This window comes from Streptopelia decaocto (assembly GCF_964273445.1).
Source record: "Streptopelia decaocto genome assembly, chromosome: 2".
Lineage (NCBI taxonomy): Eukaryota > Metazoa > Chordata > Aves > Columbiformes > Columbidae > Streptopelia > Streptopelia decaocto.
The window spans coordinates 128,267,746-128,292,606 of record NC_138655.1 but is presented as its reverse complement, the minus strand read 5'-3'; the positions used below and the strand labels follow the sequence as shown (position 1 = coordinate 128,292,606).

The 24,861-nt window shown below is 38.6% G+C and overlaps 1 protein-coding gene across 1 annotated transcript in view; it reads right to left on the bottom strand.

The window, feature by feature from the left end:
* Positions 1 to 24,522, bottom strand: part of SKAP2 (src kinase associated phosphoprotein 2) — a 113,465-nt gene extending 88,943 nt beyond the window's left edge. The window contains 5 exon segments of the mRNA XM_082043860.1: positions 1,264 to 1,362; positions 11,089 to 11,114; positions 13,246 to 13,351; positions 24,111 to 24,199; positions 24,201 to 24,522. Coding sequence (XP_081899986.1) covers positions 1,264 to 1,362; positions 11,089 to 11,114; positions 13,246 to 13,351; positions 24,111 to 24,199; positions 24,201 to 24,514 — 634 coding nt within the window. The 5' untranslated portion in view covers positions 24,515 to 24,522.
* Positions 24,523 to 24,861: the final 339 nt, after the last annotated feature.

Genomic DNA, 24,861 nt, shown 5'->3' with positions numbered 1-24,861 from the left:
AAGCCATATTCAATTTGACTGATAATTACTTTTCAATCAGAGAGCAAAAAGGCTTGTTTTTTATTTTGTTAATAGAAGGTCACATTGCCAAAATGCAACAAGCTCAAGATATTAAAAAAAAAAAAGTTATTATTATTATTGTTACACATTTTGCAGAGTTCTGAATATGAAAAAAATTGTGTTATTCTGAATCAGTGGTTAGAAGGTTTATCACTTATGCATGTACTTGACTTATCCCTGTTCTGCAATAGACATAATTTTATACCTCATAAAAGCAATTTATGTTTCCAAAGGGAATAATCTGGATAACATAAAATGTGGAGTGCTATGTTGCAGGAAGCATATTTTCATTCAGCAATTGTATTTCGAGATGGAGCTGCACAGTTTGATCATCATATCATGTCAGAAAACATCATTCACTAGTCAGTCTATCTAACTTCTAGTGCCACAAATTAATATACATCGTTAATTTCTTTGTACATATACTTAATTTATTGCCATATATTACTCATAGAGGGTATTTATATTATGTATACAATAAACTAATCTCAAAAATATGGACACTATGCTAAAGCAAGCTTGTTAACTCTTGAAATATTCAATTGTTCATGTCTTCAGAACAGTTGCATTAAGCATTAAATTTAATGAACACAAAATAAAACAACACGGAAAACAGCTATGGAGCCTAAATATTTTTTTAAATGCAAACTCAAATTTAAAATTTATATAATGAAAACATTCTACAAAAGACTATCTTAATGGAAGAAAACACTGTAGGAATAATTAATTTAATATTTTATGAACCTATTCTGCATGGAGTTTGCAGAAAAATATCAATCACATAAACTGTTTCATTATTTATTAGATGAATAATACAGTGAGCCATTAAGTAGCACAATAAAATTAAGCAAGAATCTGATAATGTTGAATTAACAAACAATTTGTTATTGCAAATATTCACACTCTTTTAGCCACTGATCTATCTTTAAAAACATATGCATCTACAAAAGATGCTTTGTTATGAAAAAGCATGAGTTTAAAAGAAATGTAAATTCGGGACAGCTTCGCTATGCTCTAGGACCACTAGAGAGAGCTGTTCAGTTCCTTTAAAGGTTCTTGCAAAAGTAAGAAAAGTGTCCAGCTGCGATGCTTATCTGTTTATCTGATTTCCAACACTAACATTTGCATCACAAGGATCCAATTACATGAGTTTGCACCAAACTGGCAAATCTAGTACGTTCTAAGGTAAACAGTGTCACATACCATCAGAAGGTGCTTCATCCTCTTTATCATATCGGTCAGATGCTATTGAGACACTATCAGGAGGCAAGGAGCCCTCAGCCTCTTCCTCATCTTCCAGTTCTGTAAAAGTAAAAAATACATTGGTAGTTAAAATAGTCTATGATACAAACACAGACAGAATCCAACAACAAATATTTTCATTAGTAAGGAGGCTATCAATTCCTGCCTGAAACAGAAAAAAACCATTTCTCATGGATGCACGTAACAGGCACCTTGTACGCTGAGGCGCAGCTGTGAGCGCTGCTGTTCTAGGGCCACCTTCCAACCACCACCGACGTGCTGCTGGAGCAGTTCCTCTCAACGCTGCTATATCATGAACCCACTCCCAGCACTACACACAGAATGGGGGAAGAAACACACACCCCAGCAAAGAGGAGGGGAGCAAGAGGAGGTAAAATAAAAAAAATAATTTTATTTTTTTTTTTTAAAAAAAAAAAGCACTGGCAGGTGGAGAAATAGGCAGTGCCAAGCTCCAAAGTTCTGCCTGATCAAGCGCAGGAAGGAGCTGCAGCAACTTCCCTCCGAGAAGCTGCCAAACTCCTGTTGGCAGCAGTCTGCTGCCCTCTGCCCACTTTTTCTTCACCATAATTAGGTGCTACTTTGCAAATGTTGTACGTGTATTCCTCCCAACTTTTTCTAAAAATGGAATTGCCTCCTGACAGCAGCCGGTCTGAACCTGTGGCTTAATGCTGCATTCAGTTGATAAATTCCTTCTGCAACTGAGAGCTCTACTACAACATACACAAAATCTACATTATTAGCTAACCTATGCACTACGCTGATCAGAGTGCATTAAGTGTGAAGGTCTGGAAAAGGTAAAGTAAAATCAGTTAGTCAAAGCTTTCATTTAACTAGACAAAATTTAAGTTCCTCCCAAAACTCAGTATATTTTCTCAGATTTTTTTTAAATACCATCTAGGCAAAGAAGAGGTGGGAAAAAAACAAACTACATTGTTCCTTTAAAAAAAAAATCAAGTGTTGGTGAAGTAGGAAATCCCAATAATTAAATATGATTAAAATCATCAAACCAAAATCATAAAGCTAATGCTCCAATAGATCAAATGATCCTCAATTTTCTTAAAAAGCTCATAAAGTTAAATTGCTCAAGCACTGCCTTTTGGTATACTCATGTGCAGAGAGCTTTCCAGAGACCTCCAGACATTCTTCTCTATTCATGTGTTCCCTCTTGGACCACTGTATCAGATAACTAATTTCCCAGAATCCAAAAGAACCCCCATGCATAGCAAAAATATTCTTCTCCACAGACATATGAATAACATTCATCAGTAGGACCATTTATTTATGGCTGAGAGTTTTACGCCTTTGCTTCCCATTTAATAATGGAAAAAAACATGAAAAATTCAGAGTCCATAGCCAAAAAGCTTCATAGTTGTCAGCAAACAGGAAGTTTTCTGTGCAGATAAGAAAACAAAGCCTGATTTAGCTTTGTTGGAGTTCTTTTACCTCCGAAGACTGTTGAATACCAAACTGGTTCACCCTTCATTAATTTAGTATGCTTTTTTTGGGAAGGCTTCCTTTCAAGCTCTCATGCCATGTAACAACTGCTTTGAATCTGAACCTGACTCCAATCTATTTTTGACACGGCCATCTTCCAGTAGCACTCCAGCCATCGTGTTAATCTGATCAAAATATTTGCATTTCATCACACCTGTCAAACCAATCAAAAGTAAATTATCCCTCTCCAGGATTCATCTCTTCTTCCAAACAGAAAACCAGAGAGCAGATAGCTCATGAACAGAAAATATTATGCCATATTTACAACCAGCCTGATCATCTTTCACACTTACATGCCTGAGACCAGTTGCCTGTCTCTCTATATATATCTTTATTAGATGATGGACTCCATGTAAAAAGAGCAGACTTGATACTGTATAGGTTGTGAATATCACAAGTTGTTACACTCTTCTCCTGTCCTAAACTTTTTACTAGTAGTAGAATGTTCAGAACATATGTATGTATAAACCTCCACTTCCAATGCCCTGGTTGTCAGTCCAAAATGTCCTCTTATCAGCTATGCATAAATGTACTACCATTTAACCTTCGTGAAGGTGCCAGCATAAATTTAAAGTATTAGGCTGTATTTCTAGGGGCAAACATTTCCACAAAGACCACACTCCAGCACACAGAACTCATGGGCTGAATAGTAAGAGTAAACCAAAGTATATTTAAACGAGTAGCTCTTGTGGATGGTAAACAGACGAGTACAACAGATGAGTAGAGATGTAGAAAGAACATCTCTGGAGAACTCTGCCCCTCTTAGCTATACAGAATCTCTTTCAGAGAAGTTGTGATTTCTTACGTAAGTTTGCATAGCTGTTAGCCTGCTCTTCCATTAAGTCATGGTATCACCGTTTTCTAATTATGCTAAGGATTTCAAATTCAGTAAACCTTTGTGCTTTGCACTCTTATAAAAGCCAGATGATCTAGAAACAAGGGGTTTTTTAATACATACATATTTAGAGAATATCATATCCTAGGAATATACTGTATTTGAAATTACACAAACCACAAGCACACCAAATGTAGATTTATAATAAGTATCTGTTCTAAGATATCCAAGTTCAAAATGGTCTTTAAAAAATAATAATTAAGGTATCACGAAGAAAGAAATTATATGCTCAGTGCTTTCAGAGAGTTTATAGTCCTCAAAGCATTCTCTAGATGTTAAATCCTAAATAAAGTCTTGAAGACTTCCACAGGAAAAAACCTTTACCAAGAAAGACAATCAGAACAAATATGTAGAACCCCTGTCATACCATACTGAATTTAGGTACCCACACTTCTTTACGTGAAAAACGTGGACACACTGAATAAAGGTACAAGCCCTATAGCCCTATTAAACCAAAAATCTTATATTTTTTATTTTAGAATAAATAAATGTATTTGTAAATTTATATTATACATTGAAATGCAATCCTTAAATCATCTAATTTGTACAGAACTGCAGGCACTTTGATAGGAGAGCTGACTCAATGTGCTCTGCAGCTTTAACAGGCAACATTTCACAACTTTTTTGTGTGCTCACGGAAAAAAATGACTACAAATTAGTATCAACCTTGTTTTTTTGCCTCCTAATTCTGGCAAGGTTAAAAGACATCTTAGGAGTGTACGCTATTAATACATAAGGATATCGCTCCTGACAGTTACAGAGAGGCTTCCTGTTGCTCCTGTGGGGTCTCCTGCATTCCCACTCAGAGTAATCTCTGCCCTTCCTCCACTTCACATGCTCCCCCACCAAGGTGCTGCACCGTGGTTTATACTCCACCTATTGAGGAAGACCAGATAGAATTGCATTTGAAACTACATGTGTTACTCTTTGAGCAGTCAGAGGAGTCAGTGTTGAGCAGCACAAGCCACTGCTCCTCTCTTCAGGTGCCAAGTACCTAAAAATACACCCAAAAAGCGTCAATAAATTAAAGAAAAGCATTCAGCTTGCATTTATGTAATAGAAAACTGAACTACAAAGCAACAATGGGCATCAGGTAAATGTATCCAATACAATTTGCAGGCGTAATTGAAAGCATTACTGCCTAATCAGACATCTAAAAGCAAAGCATGCCCAAACGAAATGTCTATAGACTCATTAGTTGGCAACCATTCCATTACAATCACACATAATGTCAGTAGCGCCTTGAACCTGTGCCAATGACAACAGCATAAATTTTGCATCTCATTTCTGTGGTCATAAAATTAATGATCAGTTTAAAAATACTTCTTTGCAAAAGTTATTGCACAAAAAAATGACATGAATGTGTCCCTGTTATGTAGTCACAAGGATAATTAAGGAGTTGGTGCTCATTAATATAGCCTCTTGTTTCCCCAGAATACCATATGATTTATCTGAAAGTTGAAAAAAAAAAAAAAGTTTAATTAACAGTAGATAGCTAACAGCTACAACAATAACAAAAATATGTATATGAACTGATCCTATTCTCCAGTTTCAGCAATTTAAACCAACCTCTTACAGGTTTGAGAGTCAAATCAATATTTTATGTTATCTGTAAAAAAAAAAAAAAAAAAAAAATCCTATACACTGTCTTTCCTTATTAAATGCTACCTTTTCCATTACAGCTTATTTATTGATTTAGGAAATAATGCATACCAAAGGGCAAGTGTACCACATTAGGAACTGAGCATGAAACAAACTCTTTTCATTGTAAAAAGGGCTGCACTTCAGTCCCTGCCCCCTCCCTACTCTGAAGATTTCCAACAGATTTAGTTGGTACAAGATAAATATAACAAACAGGGCCACATCACTTTATATGAATAGAGCTAAAAAAAAAAAAATCCACTTTTTTTTTTTCCCCAGGAATTCAATTTCTTCTGCAATAGTGTGAGATTATAGTAATGAACTCCTAAGCATTAATGATATTGCCTCAGCCACTAAATCTAAGAAAGTGCAAGCAAGATGTTTCAGCCAATGCCTCCAAAAGAAACTTGCTCGCTCAGAGTCCCCAGATCACTAAACACTTTCATTTTATTTCTAAAAAAACATATAGACAGAGTGACGCATTAAATTTTTTTTAGTATAAGCAAATTAAGCCACAAAAATAAAAAGACATGCAGGTCATTACATGCTGCTTCTTGCCATGTTGGGAGGTCCCAAGAGACAGCAGGTTGAAATCACTTCCTCCTGTCCAACCTCTGCTCCAGTAAGAACCCACCAAACAAGGAACTGGATGAAGCCACCAAGCACATAAATGCAAGGTCCTCACTACACAGGTTTTCACAAAAATAACTAGACAAAGTTGCTTTCAAGCTGGCACAGGTATACTTCAGTGCCTTGGTAGATGCAGCTGATTTTTTAAGAAGATGCTACTGACCCAATCCACCAGCCTTCCTGCAAGACTGGATTCTTCTGACAGCCACTGTCTTGCTGTACACTTCGCCATGCAATCTGCTCTGACACACTCCTTCCTGAAGAGTCTTCTAGAGCCTCTTATTAACATGATGGTTTTTAATGGCTTGTTTTGTAAAGGTCAAGTAGGAATTCTTTAGCAGCTATTTGTTAAAACAATACTAAAACAGCATTAATTTTGTAAGCAAATACGCTTCAAGAAAGAAAAGCAACACAACTTTCCTTGCTGAGAGGCCTCCCATCCTGATGATGCACATCAGGGTAAGACCATTTTGTGCTGCACTGGTGGCTGAATCTTGTGCTGCTTGAAATTGTACTTGGCACAGACACTGCACAGATAACAGCTGTCTGTAGCTGAAAGGGACAACACAGTGACTTGCCTACAATGAAACCCTCCAGACTTCCAAGACAGAGGGATATTTGGCACACTTCTAAGGCATCTGATGGTCTCTCCAGAAATACGTCATGATGAGCCTCAAAGGACTGTGCAGCAACTAAGCCGCGTCTTTCCCATTTATGGTTAAATACTAACGATGTATCTATGCTTCTGACTGAAACCGCAAGTGAGTTAAAATATAGAACTCATATCCTCTGATGACCATAAGCTACTGCCTCCCCTTCTGAAGTCCAAGAAGACTCCTACCTGCTGCCATTTCCTGAAAAAACAGAGTGCACAGAGACAAAAAACAAGTATCACCTCCACAAAAAAGAGAAAAAAGAAAAAAAAAAAAATCAGAAAACACTTTGCATACGGTGCCACTTTGTCAGCTTGACCATTTCCAGGAAGCAGATGTCTCAGGCTCCAGACACTCACTGCTCTGCCAAGAGCCAAAGCAGCATCTGAGTCATTGAAAGGTTTCCTACAGGTGCTCTCAATAGCTACACAAAGAGCACTGATGCTCCACAGGCACAGGTTTATCTTCTATCATACTACAGTGAAAAGAAAGCAAAAGTGGACCTTCATCAGTTTTTATCAGACCAAAAAGTGGTAGTTCAGCAAATGTCAAATCACACTTTTCTGCATAAATAGTGCCAAAGTCATGTGCTGCAGATCAGATAGAAGGTGCACTGAGTGCTTTATGGAGAACTTGTTCTGCAAATTCCCATATTATGACTCGATTTGGCGAGTACTTTTGGTGTCTCACTTTCAACACTGAGCCAACATATTTTGCGGAAAGTGATTAAAAATATATATTTTACTAAAATAAATGCAAAGAACAGATGGCAAGTGAGCTTCAAACACAAATACAGTTTCTAGGGCTTATAGTGCTTCTGCCAACTTTAGCACTATTTTTAGTATAAATTGAAAACAAGGTTCTTTTAACTAAACATTTTGGCAGCCATGGTATTGATTCAATTAATCTCAAAACAGAGAAATGCCAAAAACTGTATTAACTCAGAATCTTTGACAAAGTCCAGACTTTTATATCCTTAGTGGAATACTAGTCTGATAAAAAATAAATCCAATTTGTATGAAAATTATCCTCATTTTCAAGTTCCTTCCCAATTCTAAGATCTACAACAGGTCACCTTGAGTGTGATTATGGCTTTTTGGTTTTGCTTGACTGCTCAGCTGAAGAGTCAAATATTTCAAAAGCAAATTTAAAAAGAAAGGCAAAAAGCAGCAGTGTCTACGAGAAAAAGACACTTCTACTGCATCTCTTAATTTAGTAACGAAATAAAAATAATTAAAGTTTAATAATCTAACTTGATAAATAAAAATAAAATTTGTGGAAAGATCAGTGGTTTGGACATCAATATAATTGTAGGTCTTTTTGTCATAAGAACAACATGCATTTTCTTTGTCCGTAAATCAACATAACACTTAACTGTAAAAGTCAGTTTAAAACCAGATAACACATCACTCATGAGAATTAAATATTTTCCTGTAGAATGAATTTTGTGTCTTGAATTTTCACATGCACTCCCTTCCCCTAAAAAGCTTCACTTTCTCAGTGTGTAGACACAAAAGACACTTTTGCCAGCATATTTACTGACCTGAAAGATAACAGAAGAAAATTTATCTTTAAGAGGATGCAAGAAAGTCCTCAACTTTATCAATCTGGTTGCAAAGCAGTATGTATGCACTTTCTGAAAGTTAAGAGACATGTATGATTTTGGTTTTAAGGATCCTAGTTCTACTTGTGCACACGCTCTTCATTTTTTTTTTAATTCTTCTTTTAAACCTTCTTGCCTTATCTTCATGGAAGGTAAAATTCTGTACACTAGAGACCAAAACCTATACAACAAGAGCCCACATACAACAGTTTGGTCAAACTCATTAGTCACTACATGCACAGCCAGGGGAACTTCAAGAACATACAGTGATGAAAGTGAGTGGAGCAACAAGCTGGTGCCCACAAACCATCCTTGTGGAAAAACTTGCAAGCTGAAGAAGCGGCTGTTCGAGAGACCAGAGTCAAGTTTCATCACGTTATACAGGAAATATGTGAATTTTGAAAGCATTAGCCCACTTCTTCCAGCCTCCAAAAGATTCTTCTGGATGTCCCTGAATGGATGACAGGTCACAACTCACAAGTTTCTTCAAAACAGCTGATATAGTATGATAATTAATGCAGTTTCATGATTTCTATACCATGATACTATGGAACATAGTGCGAATCATTCTTCACCTTTCCTTTCAGCTACAAAGATTATTTTATTTGCCTTAAAAAAAAATGGAGTGACTGCTACCACCAGACAATGAAGAGGAAACATGAAGTTTAAGTGTGCACAGTAGTTCTTATTCTTCCTAGTTTGTTTCAGTGCAGTTTCCACATATCTGCTTCTACCTCTCCTTTTTTCCTAAAAGATATTCTCCTTTTTCACCTTATACTTTGGGATATTTCTTCCTTGTGGGGGGTGGGAACAGGAAAATGTTTGATGATCACTGCCACCTCTGTTTTTAATCTTTTCTCAATTTTTCAATTTTTCAAATGCCTAGGTGTGCACAGAGGTATGAATGGGCACAAAAGCTGACCTTACTCAGCTGCTGCTGCTGTTTTGTTATACTAGTAGCTGGCCAAGAATCTGACTGCTCACCTCCACGTGGGCCCTTTGTTCTACACCTACACAAGTCACGCCAGATTTGTACAGGCTTAAAGTAAGAATGACACAACCAAATAAAGTTCAGCACACACTTTTTGAGCTCTGGAAATTATACTAACAACCCATACCACTGAACCACATTCCCTCAAATATTTTGCAGATAAGTACAGGCTCCCATTTCTCATGAATTTTTCATATTCATGCATATAAATGCACATTAATTTGGAGAAATTTATCCTTGTTTGCAGAAAACAACGGTATAACTTTAGAGCCTTTTCATTTTATTTACAAATACTGAAAGGAAACTAAAGTGTCTGCATTTGCAAGTTCTACCACCTGTGCATAGTTCTACAGACTATATCAATTAAAAAATCCATTTTACTGGAGATAATAAAATGTCATCTTTAGTAATAATTTGTTGAATCTGAAAAGAAAGTGTGAATCAAATTGCCAATGAAGAAAACAAATAGACTAGAATTTTCTTGACCTTCAGAAAAAAAAAGCACACCAGTAAATGAAAACTCTTTTCTTTGTAGACAACTGTCATTTTATTAGAGAGTCATAGCTCCAGAAAGTTATTAGCTCTTCAAAAATATGCTCTCCAGAAAGTCAGATGCATTTGCAATGAAACAGCCACCCCACCTGATTTCATGTTAGCTAGTTTCTTAATAAAATAACATTTGTCTTTTCCACCCTTAATTCTGTTGGACAGAGATAAGAGGAGGGAAACTACATTTTGACTTCAGTAAGAGTGCTGAGGTGCAACATAAAAAAAAACCAAATTATTTTAATATCATTTTTAAAGAATAGCATAGTTTGAGTTTATAAAACCTCAGCAACCTTTGGGAACTTCCAACTTGTATCTTGTCTTTCAGATGAACTGTTATGCCTATATAACTTGACTTAAACAGGGATAAGAAATATATGAACTTGTTGTGGCTTGTTATAACATTACTTGCCTAATATAACTTGCATATTTTCACTTTATCATGAGGCATGCTGTAGCCTACACATTTGAACCTCCTTGTCCAGAAACAGACAGCTCTTCAACCACTGCAAAAAGTGAAGCTTTGCATAGGCTTTTTTGACCTCACACTGTGACCCTCATACCAGCATCCACAGGCTATAGGTCATGACCTCAAGAATTAGCATCATGGAAATAAGAGCCCTTCCAGGTTCAGTTACAGAACAGAACACTGAAGCAACAAACTCCTCAATCTTTTCTAAACTGAGCTCTGCAGCTTTGTTTTAACTCCACTAGACAATAGATAACCCACACTTCAGTTTTCATTACTTGCACACTAAATTGTCTCCTTCCCAACTGAAGGTCTGAGCTCCTGCTGCACAATAAAAACATTCATTCAAATGCCAATATCATACTGTCACTGGATGATCATATTGAAAGGTTAAAGAAACATCACTACGGAATTGAAGACTTTTGCAACATGAAGAAAAAGGGGCTGAAATAAGTTATCCCTGTTCAAATTGTATCTCCTAAGGAGGCTGCTTTGCACATACTTCCTCTGGAGAAAAATTAAAATAAAAATAAAATCACATACACAAAAAACGAAACTCCATCACATGGTCTTTCACAATGCTATACTATTGCTAATTAAGACAGACAGTACTAGCTCAAATTATATCAAATTATAAACTGGTCTCTTCATCGACAAACGTTCTCCGAGGTGTTTAATGAAGGAAACGGGACCCAAGCTCGGAAGAGACGGTTCAGCGAGAAGTTTGCGCCCGGGCAGCGGTTCCCCGCTGTCCCCAGCAGGGGGCGCCCGCACCCTCGGCCCGGGCCCCGCGACGCGAAGCCGCCCCAGGGCAAAAGCAGCGCGGGGAGGAGGGGAATTTACCTTTATCCGGGAATTCTTGAGGATAACTGCAGAAAGAAGAAGAAGAAACAACATCAGGCACAAGGTTGAGAGAATCCCCAGTCACCTCAAAAAAAGGCTTGAACAAAACCAAATTCGGATGAAGCAGCCTTTTCTAGGAATATACATCTACTAAGACATATCTTAAGGTATAAACACACAAAAGCATCTTTAAGTTTAGTAAAACTTCTAAATGGTCATATATTTCAAAAAGTTCTGTGCACAAGTAAGTGCCACTAAGCATACTTTAAATATAACACAGTAGGTCAGCAGGAAAAAAATCCACAGACAGAGGTTTTAGTTGCAGTTATTTATAAAGTCCAGATTAATATGTATTAATAATTAACCAGAAACTAAAAAGTTAATGCATGCCTAATTAAAAAAATTACTTTCAAATAAGAAGATCTCAATATATTTACTGACTCAAAAAAAAAACCACCTCTATCATCCCAGAGGGAAAAAATCCTGTTTCTTCAGAGCTAAATCTTGAAGGTATTTCAGAAACAAAAATTCGTCATGATATAGTTTTATGTATAAAGATAAATAATCAGGACAGAGTTATGTAAAATGGCATTTCAAGAAGCATGCATGGACTGAGTTGCTCTGAAAAGAAGCGGATCTCACCAGAAATAGATGGCAAATAACATGCGGATGCCATGACCAGCTTTACGGACAATAAGCAGTAGTGCGTGTAACAGGCTAATGAGTGAGGAGATGCTCACAAGTAACAAGCAGGAAAGAAAAGAAGGGTCCAGGGATAAGAAAATGAGAAATGCAAATAGAGACAAAGGGTCAGATCTAAGAAATCCTGTGTAGCATGTAGCAGCAATAGTTAGACACAACTCAATATGTGGGATGTGAAAATCGAAGATGATTACAAGGTGCATATATTTTGTAGCCTGCACGAAAAGCAAAAGACTGTTAAACAGTGAAGAATATTACAGAAGACAAGGAAGGAATTAGAAATTAAGATGCAAAATCACAGGGTCATGTAAGTGAACGGCAAAGAATTCAGTGTCAACTGTGCTTGTAACTGCATGTTCCCTCCCTTGATATTTCATCATCCAAAAAAACAGAGTTGAGTCATAAGATTGAAGAAAAAAGTCAGTAGTGGTATATTTGCAAGTCGCCTGTACAGTCCCAGTTAGCTCAATTTAAAAGAAAAAAAAAAAAAAAATCATCTAAAAGGTAGCTCCCCAAGCATTTACAGCCAGTAATCTTTAATTACAAAATTCTGGGACACATTTCCAGCCTTCCTGCAGTTAGTGTGATACAAAGGATAGCGCCTTCGCCACATGATTGTGCTCTCTTTGAAATTGTAAACAAGTTGCCACAGAGACAGGAGAGGAGTATCTCATCAAAGCAAAGGTGAGGAGATATCAAAAGGGAGTGATCAGTAGAGAAACACTTTGGAAACAACAATGGGAAGACAACAGCGAGTACTAAATGATATCCTAGTTGACTAGAGTTGTAAGAAAAGATAGTTTGCAAATAAAATTTTGTAGCACAAATAAAACTACAGCCAAATCTCTTCAGCTGAATTATTTGACTGAAATAAAAACCTAAGGGAACAGAGTCTCAAATCATGCCCAGTATTAGAAAAAAAAAAGAACAGATCAAGCAGAGGGGGTGGTGGTATAGTACTTCACTATTTCAACACTCCTGAAACAAACTTACGATCTATAAATAGTTTCCAGTTACGTTTCAATTTCCTAATACAGACAAAGCTAAACAACAAAGTACACAGCAAAGTCAGCACTGAATTATCTGTTTTACACTAGCTGAGCGTGGCGACAGAAAGCTCATTCATATTCTCAATGCTTTATATTTCTCGTATTTTAGTGAATTTTACCCAAGCAGACATGAAGGCAAGATCTACCCAACCAGTTTGTAACCGGGGATCAGAACATTGCAGCCATTCAAATGGGACAAATCCTTATGTTCTCCTTTATTACTAAATTCTAACAGCTTCAAGAAAGATTTAAAGGTATGAACCCATGTAGATTATTTGACAAAACCAAGACTCAGACAGATTTTTAATTGTTAATATTGTTAGTGGTTGGGTTATTAAAAGATTATAAAAACTTAAGTTACCAGTAAGTGACTTTATAACATATTAAAGACAGGAAGCTCACCTACCTTGCCTTAACATCTTTTATCTTCTTAAGAAGAACTTCCCTTTTTTCTTTTGCTTTCTTGGATAGATTTTCTCCTTTTAGCGTTTGGGAAATAAATGTGTCAACATCTGAATCAAAAACAACAAAAAAAATACATCTCAAAACCAGGTAACTGCTGCTGTAACGAGTTTGGCCTGATACTACTGTGGAAAAAAAAAAAAAATCAGGCCTAAGCACAGCACAGTTAACGAACATTTCAGATTCTAAATGGGATACATTTGTTCTCTGATCTCCTTATGCTGAGCACAGCAAATCCTATGGTGACATTTGATTCTTGCTCACTTGATTATGCCATGTAAGTCCTAATAAATTGCAGTACTATAACAATTACTTTCCATCACCTAAAGTAAGGGATTACACTAAAACATGGAACTAGCCTTTATGCATGTGTTACTGCCATGTCATTTTAGAAGCTGAAGTTACAAAAATGGTTGAGTAATTCAGCTACTAATATAGGTCACTTTGATTACAATATTTTCAAACGTTCTCACGTTGCCTCTGAACTCCTTGGCTGACTAAAAATTCATAACCAGAGCCTCAATCCTGCAAACAATTAGGCAGGTACAATAAGCGTATCAAAGCGATCAAGCCCAAGTGTGTACTTGAAGTTAAGCATACCTGCACCTGTAGAATCACAAACTAAGGCTCTAACCTGCGCTGTATTTTTAGCTCTTACACAGAAGATACATTGATATGGTCATGTTGAATCAAAGCACACCATAAATTTACCGTGGTTGTTTGTAATATAGTAAATATCCATTCCATAGGATAAAAACAATGCAATGAGTGAGAATTTGGGGGAGTGTAACTCTTCTAGCAGTGTGTTTTCTTGGTTAACAAAAATAATTGCCAAAACTAACTGTAAAAGTTTCTTACAGTTACCAATCAACATATAATTACCCTGAAAATGAAAAAGTAGAAATATGACCAAAAAATCCTGCTTGTTAACTTAAATTTCTCAGCGGTATGGGTAATAACTGTTCAGCAAATCAGGGAAAGCAAACATACGTCAGGCATCACATCGTGCCTGCCCCCTCATACACATGCACAAATATACACTTTGGCTCAACCTGTGTAGACACAAATATATATGGATATCACTATCTTAATCCTGTAACTTTCCAAATCAGATGAGATGTTCCATTTTCTTAAAGAAATACAAAACAGCCAACTGAGTACTCAAATGTTTGTATGCGAATACTTACATTTTAAAACAACATTAAATTAATATTCACTGCAGATTTCCTAACTGAAAACCTTAATCACCTGCTTTTTTCTTTATAAAATGGAAGTTCAACATAAACATATCCCAGTTTGTATTACAGACTGCAAGAAAACAAATTAAGCCAAAAGTTACACTTTGAGAATGCTAGCATAGCTATTACAAAGATGTTGTTATTTATAAATAATTTACTGGATTATTATTCAGATGTTTAAATTGCTGTCTTCACAAAACATGGCCAAAAGTCTTTATTTTTTAAAGTATTTTAGAGTTCTCAAGAATGATCTTGTTCCCCCTCCCCATAAGACAGCGAAGCTTCCCAATTACATTTTCCAAAGCAGCTCAGAAGGGAGCTGATCCACACTCAGTTCTACGGCATTCATTCTTTAAAATGGCAGAAGGAAAGGCACTTAACATGTGTATTAATGAATCTTCCAGACACACCTCCAACAGCCTCTGTACCATACACCAAGCATCCCTGGAAACATTTTGTCCTAACCCGCAGAAAAGGTATACATCTCCATAAAATCCAATGGCTGTAATTTCCAATCAGGTGGGTGAATGAGGACCCAAAGACATGGACCAACCACAAAACTCACATCAAAAAAAAAGATACTTTTTCTACTGAGCGCAAAAAAGAAAACCATCAACATTTTTTTCTCTCAATGAAGCAAAACAGGATTTTCCAGTACACACCAACCTTTCACTCTAGGAGGGACAGGCTGATTAAATATTTGTTCCTTCACACTTTTACACTTTTATTTCAAAAATTAGATCACAGCTTCAATGTTCTAACTAGGCAGCAATAGGCAAAAACTTAGAGGAATTAGTCATGTTTATAAACATGGAGCAAAGCTTACACAGTAATCTTTGGACTCTAATAACAGAACTTTGTCTCTTAAGTCTTCATTTAAAATCAGGTGGCTTCTTCTTCGAAAAACTCAAAACTCAGCTGAAAACTCTGACATCTCAGGTTTTGACTGACTGTCAAAGCTTTTTTCAAATACAAATGTTGAGATAACACAATTAAAGAGTATGTGGGGAAGAGAAACCAAGTTGATTATCATAATTAAGAATTACCACTTCTGGCTTAAAATACACTGTAGATACAAAAATGTGAGGACTAACTACATTGCTGACAGAATTTGTTCTTTTCAGGAAAAGCTTGGATTTCGAAGGAGAAATAATGCAGAATTTTCAACCATGGAGGGACAGGGCAGAAGTAGATGCTCTCAGTATAAGCAGATAATGAATTGGAGGATGGAGGGGAAGGAGTGAAAGAAAAAGAGAGCAAGCATGCAGAAGATCCTGACACATTTGTTGTTTCTAAACAGCAACAGCAGTTACAGACAAGACATTCCTGGGATGGGTTCCCTCTCCCACAAGACTGTAAAACAGGTCCTCTGAGCTCAAGTATCCACCAACAGAATGCACTGTACTCATCATGGAATACTATTACTTCCATATGTCCAGAGAAAGCACATTGTTTAATTCATCACGACCCCAAAATATTAAGACAGACCTGATGAACACATAATCTTCAAGAAGGAATACACTTGAAAATTAAACATTACTGTACCATAGATTTTCTTATCTACTCACAATTACACAGAATGCTATCTATCTTGCTCAAGCCACCTTCTGATCTAGTGTCGTAAATCCATCCAGGATATGCCAGATGCACATGAGTTGAGTAACTTATCCTAAGCTCCTCTGGACAAGAAGCAAGAAAGTTATCTAAGTTATCATTATCTCTTCACTACCTGTACTTCCACATGTGGAAGAGTATGGAAGGAGCAGTCCCTGCTGTTAGAAAACATAAAGGAACATTCACACAACTTCTGTGACATTCCACAAAATGATTTAGCTTGGCACAAGAACAAAACTCAGGACTCCAGAATGACAGATGCGAGTCTCATACAGTGAACTTCAGACAGAAGCAGTAAAATTTAGCCATTTCTCACAGCTATTCTAGTCACTTACTTGCTCTTCCTTCTCCAGGATGATCCAAAACTTGCTCTCTCCTTTGCTAGTTTAATACTATACAGAAAAGATGTAAACTACCAGTCACAAGCACTGGTGTTTCTTTCATGCTTCAGTTGCAGTTGGCCCATTGAGGAATTTAAATGTACTAAAAGATAAACTCCAAAAACAACACCTCTTTGAACAGATTTAAAAGCACTTTTACTAACCAGTTAACACACAACAAACAAAACAATCTATTTCCATAAATTGTTCTAACAATCTAAGCAGCCATTTAGTATCACACATTGCAGGGACTCAGCTGCTGCCATCGAAAATGCTAAAATTTCAAAGAGAATGAAAGTTTGGAAACATATTCAACATCACTTAGCTTTTTGTAAGCTTGCATGTCAGACTGCCCCAGCCTGAATACCCATATTTGTTGCTCTGTTTCTTAAAGCTCATTATTTTAACTTTGTCTGAACCATACCCCAGTGAAATTATTTGCCTCCAGAAATGAACAATAGCTGCCAAACTGAAAGATCTGGTTGACACCATCCACTCCCAAATTGCTCTGTCAATACAGGTCACAAACTGACAGAACAGGCAAGTCGCACCAGAGTCTAGTTCTGTCCACTTCAACCGGCTCACACCGTTCAAAGCCTAAGTGCCGTTTCATACAACAGTCAAAAGCCGAAAGGCCGTTTTAATTTAATTTTCATCTACATTCCTTTCACAAGGAAAAATGTTATGATTTATTTTGCTTTTCATTGTTACAACATTTTGTGTTTCTCCCTGCTTCCATGATTATAAACAGATAACACTGCAAGTTTTTCATTGTTTTAAGTCTTTGGGGCTATTTTCTTTCACAAATGTTGAAACGACACAGATGGGCTTTTTCAAGAATGTTGTAAATTTTTAGCCCAAAGCAAGTGCTGCATTAAAGAGTACTAATCATAACAAATCATAGCACTTTTGTTGTTTACAGGGCTTAATATTGTGAATATCAGTCACACTTCATAAACAAACATACTTAGGACAGAACTACCTCATTTTTGTTTCAGGGTGGGCCAAACAAACTCTCGCAGAAGCACTCAGACTGTGCCCTGGGTCTTCATTTCTCCCTCCTCCAGCAGGTAACCAAAATGTTGTCTATCACATCATCAAAAAGTCACTTCTTCATCACTTGATGAGTTGATGCCATTCAAATGACAGAGAACAATTATAATCCGGCAATGGGATAGGTGTGTTTCCACTCACATGGCAGGGCACGCACGCAGCTCCCTGTCCCTGACCCCAGGAGAATGCAGGCTCCTGCTTTGGGGCTGGGCACGCATCTGTCATATGGCAGGGGACACTCGCGCGGCGTCACCTGCTGGAAGAGCTGCCGGTCACACCAGCAGGGAATGGCAGGTCAGCAGAACAATTCCTTCAGCCACCAGCCTTCTCCCATCTCTCTCCTCCACCTCAAGGACTGAGAGAGCCAGAAGCCGGCTGCAAGCCAGGGAATTTGGGAAGGCAAGTCAGGGAATCTGGGAAGGTAACTGCAAGCTAGGCACATTTGTACACAAACACCATCCAAAGGTGACCAACGTTAAACAGACTCCCATGTGTCTTTCATCTTTACGTGGGCTGGCATAAAAAGCAATTAATTAACTTGATTTCAAAGTTTTTGTGCAATTCATTAATAGGGAACAGGTCTTAAGGCAAATTATCAAGCAATATCTGTGACTGCCTGTCCTCTTGAATCGAGACATATTTGAGGTTTTTGCTTCTGCACTCCCCTCTCCTTACCACATATATTCTAAAGTCTCTCTCCACAGTTTGCTAAACTGTCCTTTAAAAAAATACGCATATACAGAAACAGAACACATGATGCAAAATAAAAGTGACTGACGCTCCAAGATGTGTAAAAATATCACATTGATCCAGCCTAGGAAGTAGGTGAGCATTCCTTTTAGCACAAAGTCCTGGAAAGGACTGCCTTTAGAAACTGCTGTACCTCAAATCCCCAAAAGCAAAGCTGTCTTGCCGTGTTGCCACATGCAGAGTATCATGAAGAACATGGATGCTCAACAGTTTCATTAGCGATTTAGCAGTTTGGGTATACTTCTGCTTTCTAAGACTCATAAATAAAGTAAACAAGATATCTCTTTTAAGAAGTTAAAGAAGAAAAATTATAATCAAGGACCATCTATCTTTAATCTCATTGGCTAAGTAGTTGAGCATCCTCCCTCTGCATTAAATAGGTGAGAAAAGATCAAGCTGTAACCTATTAAGCATATCGTTAAAAAAAAAAAAACCACACCAGTACAAATCATTATCAAGTTACAAAGTGATTCCAAATGAACTATAATAAAAAATGTTAAGGATTAACCTAAAGATTTACACTGTGTGCCACATTATGCTGCATCTATTGTGGTTTGTTGACATATGATTATGAAAGAAACGTAAACACAGTCAGATGAGAAAGATAGACTCCACGTTAATTGAAAAAGACAAACTAAGTGAATAATGAGTATATAAAAAATAGCCTATGCCATTTTTATCACCCATATATGACACTTATTCTCAAATTTATGGCAGAGACAATTGAACTATGTTTCAAATCACTGGAGGTTATTCCTTACCAGGCATGCCTCTGCGCATTTTTTCACCTCACTGTTTCATTCTTATTCCACTACTATTGAAATACCTATATATTATCAAAGTTGTAAATATATGTCTACTTAGAAGATGTCTACAATAATCACCCCAGTTTATCTTATAAAGATGGATTCTTCAAGAAGAACCAGCATTCGTTAAAACCTTGGAAACAACAAAATGATACTTTAAAACAGAGTAAAGTTTTAAACAACAATATCCTTTTAAAAATGAACCAGCCAATGAAGAAGAACTACACTGTACCCAGGTCACTTTTCCTATGACAGGAATGGAAGGACAAGTCCAGCAACAGCTGACAAGGAGGTCAGAACAGGACAGTTAGTTTTCTGGGCATCAGGGATAAATATAACTACTGTAGTGCCCAAAAATAAAAGGTAAGCAAAATTAAACTCAAGCACTGGATCCACTGTCTTGTGGTTTTCTTGCCTTGACTTATTCTGCATATTGTTTCCAGAATACAGCTAAATAAGTGGGTAAACAATATTAATTTGAAGACAAGATTAGAGGAATCGCATTGAAAAAATGTGATTTGGACAATATGAATAAGTACTTAAACAAACTGAATAATAATGGGATTGAAATGGCTGCTAGGATAAGAACGTTCTTTTCTGTTTAGTTTTGGATTTTTATTTAGGAGACCAAGGAAAACTGATACTAGGACTGGATATAAGGTTCCATATGAACTAGAGAAAGAGTATAATTCTATTTTCATAAAACCTTTTTAACTTTTAAAATATGAATACAGAAGATTCAAACTGGAAATACTGCAAAGTGTGAAAGTGAATTAAAGAAAAAACAATAGGACCCTTACCCACGAAGATAATAGGGAAAATATATAAATGATACATATATCTAATGATCATGACACCATTAAAAACTTTTAAAAACAAACCATAACTCCTCAAACTAAATCTCCATTACTGAAAAAACTCGAGATTTTTTTTTCCCCAATCAAGATGACTGAAGCAAACAGCCTGATTTATGTTGCAGGAGAAATAATTTGCCTTTGGGGAACAAGCAGCCTCTGAAATCCCTCTCAACTATGGACAAGCCAAAACTTAAGAGCGTGCACCAAAGAGTAAGGAAAAATAAAAGTGAGCAGACCTCCAACAATCTACATAACCAATAATAACTTGACAGCAAGAAATTAAAAAAAAAAAAAATCAAAAAATTAAAAATAAAATAAAATACAAGTAACATCCCACTTCACCAAACATCCACAAAGAGATCCTGAACATATAAGCATTACAGAAGCTATATTTTCAAAAGAAGAAAAGACACAATGGGGCTGGGCTCTTCCTTCACTAAATTCAAAAATCTCAAATATCATCTAAAAGGTGCAGAGACACAGGTGGAGAATGAAGGAGTTGGATGCATTACCACATACCTCCCAGGTGTATTAGGAAGATAAGAGCAACAAAATGACTTTCTCCTTCTGACCAGAAGTTCAACTCATGACCAGAGGACTCTGTTTCTGTTTCCAGTGTTTCCCTCCCACCACTGGCACAAGTCAGAGAAGTGAGGACGGGATTGTGAAACCCCAACAATCCCCTGCAATGAGCCCATAGCCACACTGACCTTTCCCCTTCAACTGTACAGAAACAGCTTCCTCCTGTTTCCAACTAATGCAGTTAGCCCAGAGCTCAAGCTGTGCTTCTGCCTGGAACATTTCAGCGCCACTGACATGCAACTACAATGACCCTGCCAGCACGTGTGACGGAATTTGGTTTTGGGTTAAAGATATAATATTGTTTGGGTTCAAAGTAAAGCACTCACAAGTCAGAAAGTTTCCTGTGCAACTTGAATTCATCCCCTGGTGTGTTTATTCCCGTTATCACTGTGTTTAACTACAGGAGCACTTAGTATGTTTTCCAGTAGGACCCCTACTTGTTCACTGTAGTGGGTGGACAGTACTCCAGTGATCAATCAAGGCTAAGCAGGGATAAGGAAATTCATATGATTGCTCCTACACTTGTTGCAGAAGTTGGAAAGTGGAGGCAAAATCAAAAAGACTAAAGAAAGGAGGAAGGGCACAATATTTACGAGATTTTTGTATCTGTCACTGCCTCACTGTTATGGGAATATCAGGCTAAAAAAGAGCGCTTGTCACAAGACAATAATGGCATGTTCTCAACAGAACCTGGTATGAAAAAGTGCCCGGCACCCATAATGGCCACTGAGTATAGACATCCAACTCACATTATTTTCTAGAGAAAGCAGCACAGCATGGAGGCAGGTGATTTGAATTCTAATTCTGCTCCACCATTGATTATTTTTTGCAACCCCAGATCACATCTTGTTTATTACACTAATTTTACCGATGGGAAAACAATATTCCCTCATCTCAAAGAGGTGCTGGATCAATACTTGTGAGCCATTAAAGTAATACATTAAGAAGCACCCTCAAAGAAGGGCATGCAGAAATTAATAACTACCTACTCACTGCAGCCTTTGTATTGTGTAACAGTTGCTTAATGAATAGTGAAGATATTACAGAGCTCCCTTCCTTCCTCCATTACCATACATCTTCACTACATGAATAGTTTGAGCAAAAAGAAGCAGGAGACAACATAATTAAAAATTACCAGAACCTAAACGTATCAGTGAAAGAACTGCTCATACAGTCTGAATTATTCTAGTTTCTGACTTGCATGCATGAAGGAAGGAGAGGTTAACATACTTAACATACGCATACGGTAAGAAGTAATGCCTTTTTTTTTTTTTAAAGGAAGGATGTTATTGAATTTTTACTTTGTATAACCATAATTACCCTTAGATTTGTTTACCCTTGCATGATTCTGCAAGTAAAAATTAAAAGTTGCAAACTATTAGTTGTTCCTCACTACCCCATCCATCTCCACTCTGCTGAATTTCTGCTTACTCCATAATTATGCTGTCATAAAATTAATGAGTGTTAAGCTCATTTTGCATTGAGTCCCAAAACAAAATTGCATGTGAATGCAAATTAAGTTGAAAATATTACCGTTACAGTTGTAGAGACATATTATGTAGTGTTTATGGTACCATAATAACAAACCAAAGATTTAAAGATCATTGGTAAATCATTCTGTTCTCTTCTTCAGTTCTACAGACAGCACTAAAGAAACCACCTCATTTTCTTCCAGAAAAGCTGAAGCTGTACACACTGTATAAATACTAGATACCTGTATATAACATAAGACTGTTGATCATAGTGACTCGCAAAAAAACATGTAAGCATCCCCATCGAGGGAAAACAGGTGTTCTCAGTTTCATTTCAACATACAAACTTTTGTACCACTCTTTCCATGGGAGACTAGATAAAGATGGTGAGAAGGTCAAGTTGTGTAAATGAGGCACCATGAAAAAAAAATATATATATATATAAATATTACAATCTAGAATGATCCCATCTGCATCGCACTCCCTCATAAAAATCCTAAAAGCACTTAAGACATTGAAGAATTTCAAGGTCAGCTTCGCCGAGTGAAAACAGCTCTGAAACTTCATGTGATCACAAGCTCCAGAATACAGTAATACCAAAGAAAATACCAAGGTTTGGAAAGGCTCACTAAGGCTAATATTTGCTTTCTTTAAAACTATTAAGAATCTATGCCATGATAAGAAATCATCAGAAGCTTGCTTGCTTTCTTTCTGGTGGCCTTTCATGCAGATTTTACTACCACTAGTATGATTTTCAAGTAACAGACTTACAAACACTAGTCAGAAAAACACTTAGGACAGTCGGCAGAAGTACTTTAAAAATGAGGTAAAAGCAACGTGTTTCAAGCATTCATTCTTGAATTAATACAGTGTTAATAAAAAAAAAGAACAGCCTTCAAAGGCAATGAGCTACACTAGATTCTAGCAGTCACGTAATCTGAGTACTCGGTTTCAGAAGGAAGATTTTGAAAAGCATAAGTAATTGAAATGGAAGTAATTGGGATGGCTTAGTCAGAGCTACACAAGTTCCTGTGGCAGAAAGAGAAGTTCTCAAAAGAAAGACACTCCCACCGAAATTAAAACTGTTTCATGATAGCAAAGCTCTTTATTAATTCTTCCATAAATATAAAAGAAATTGCAAACTGGAAATATACAATTTATTTTCATGAACAACAAAAAATATTTTAAAATGAAATATAAGTCTTAGACATTAAAAACTACACTGGTATTTTGAAGTCTCTACGAACACTATTGCTGGTAACCTTTCATGGTGAGGAAACATCCCATTCCTCTGCTCTGACAGATCCACAGGAGCACGGACACTCACAGTCGGACGTGTTTGACTGACAGGACAATATGCCAGCAATTCACCAAACATCTTAATTCGCTTCGATGACATTAGCCGCAGATGTTTAGAGGGGAATTGGTTTTGGGGTTTTTTTCTAATTAACTGGGAGAAGCGGCGCTGGTGACACCAGCACGACAGAGTTTAACTCCCGACAGCACCTGCCGGGCCCCGGACACACCGCGAAGCGCAGCAACTTGGGCTCGCTCAGCGCTCAGCAGCCGGGCCCGCTCGGCGTTCGGTCCCCGGCACACACGCGTGTCGGCGGCGGAACTTTAGCGCCCGCGGCCGCCCTGCAGAAGCCGCGGACACCTCGCACCCCTTCCTAGGGGCGGGCGGGAGGCTGCGAGCGCAGCACCCGGGCGACCGGGAGCGGGAGCCGGACCTCCCTCCTTCCTCATTTCGGAGAAGGGAACCGCGGGACCGCGCCGCCGGGGAGGAACTAGCCGGGGAAGAGAAACTGACGGGGCGATGGAGCCCCCGAGCCGGTGAACTGGAAGCGAGCGCGCAGCGCCCGCTGCGGAGCGCCCTGCCGGGGCTGCGGCACAAGGGGCTGGTCCCCCGCACGCCTCAGCCGCGCCGGCTGCCCCGACCCGTCACACCCTCCCGCCGGCCCGCCCCCCTTTACCTCCCCTCCGCCCTGTTCACCGCCCGCCTCCCGGGAAGCCCTTCCTCCCCCGTCCCCTCCCTGCCCGCCGGCGGCCGGCCTTACCTGCCAGGAGGCTGCAGACCTCCTCGGGGATGGCGGGCGCGCCGTGCATGCTGAGGGCGGCCAGGGACACCCCGCGGGCGGGGCTCGACAGCTCGTCCCGGCCCCGCCGGGGAGGAAGCGAAAGCCCCGCCCCCCGGCCGCAACGGCACAGCGGCGAGACACGGAGGCGGGGCTACAAGCAACGGGGCGGGGCTTCGCGGCGTTTTCCACCACCTTCCCCGCCCTGTCCAGCCCTGCGCATGCGCTTTATCACCCTCCCGATGTTTATACTCGCGGCTGGATGTCCCCCTAGACACGCCCCCGCCATGAGGGACTGCCTCCCATGTGACCGCTGCCAGCAGCCATTTTGCGTGAGGGCACCGTGCAGGCCCGTCCCTCTTGCCAGGATCGCCAGAATCGAGCATGGCGCTCAGCGTTAGTCATCTTCTCGCCCCCACCCCGAAGCCCACGAGAAGTTGACTATTGGATGAGAACGCCCGGAAGTTGCGCTCTGATTGGTCTATTAATTGTCCCGCCCAAGCGCCACGCCCTTCCCAAGCTGAGGACGGCCCCGGTTTCCTGTCCCAGGGGCGGGCGGGGGGCGAGGGTCGGTGGGCAGAGAAGGGTGTTGAATTTTGGACTCAGTTTGTTCCAAATATCTTTCCAGCCTTCATTTAGAGCACAGTGCTGCCTGGTTGAGGGGATTGGGAGAGAATGCTGGCCGCAGCATTCAGCAAGGCCCTGTTGGTTCCCCCTCTCAGCCTGCTGCCAA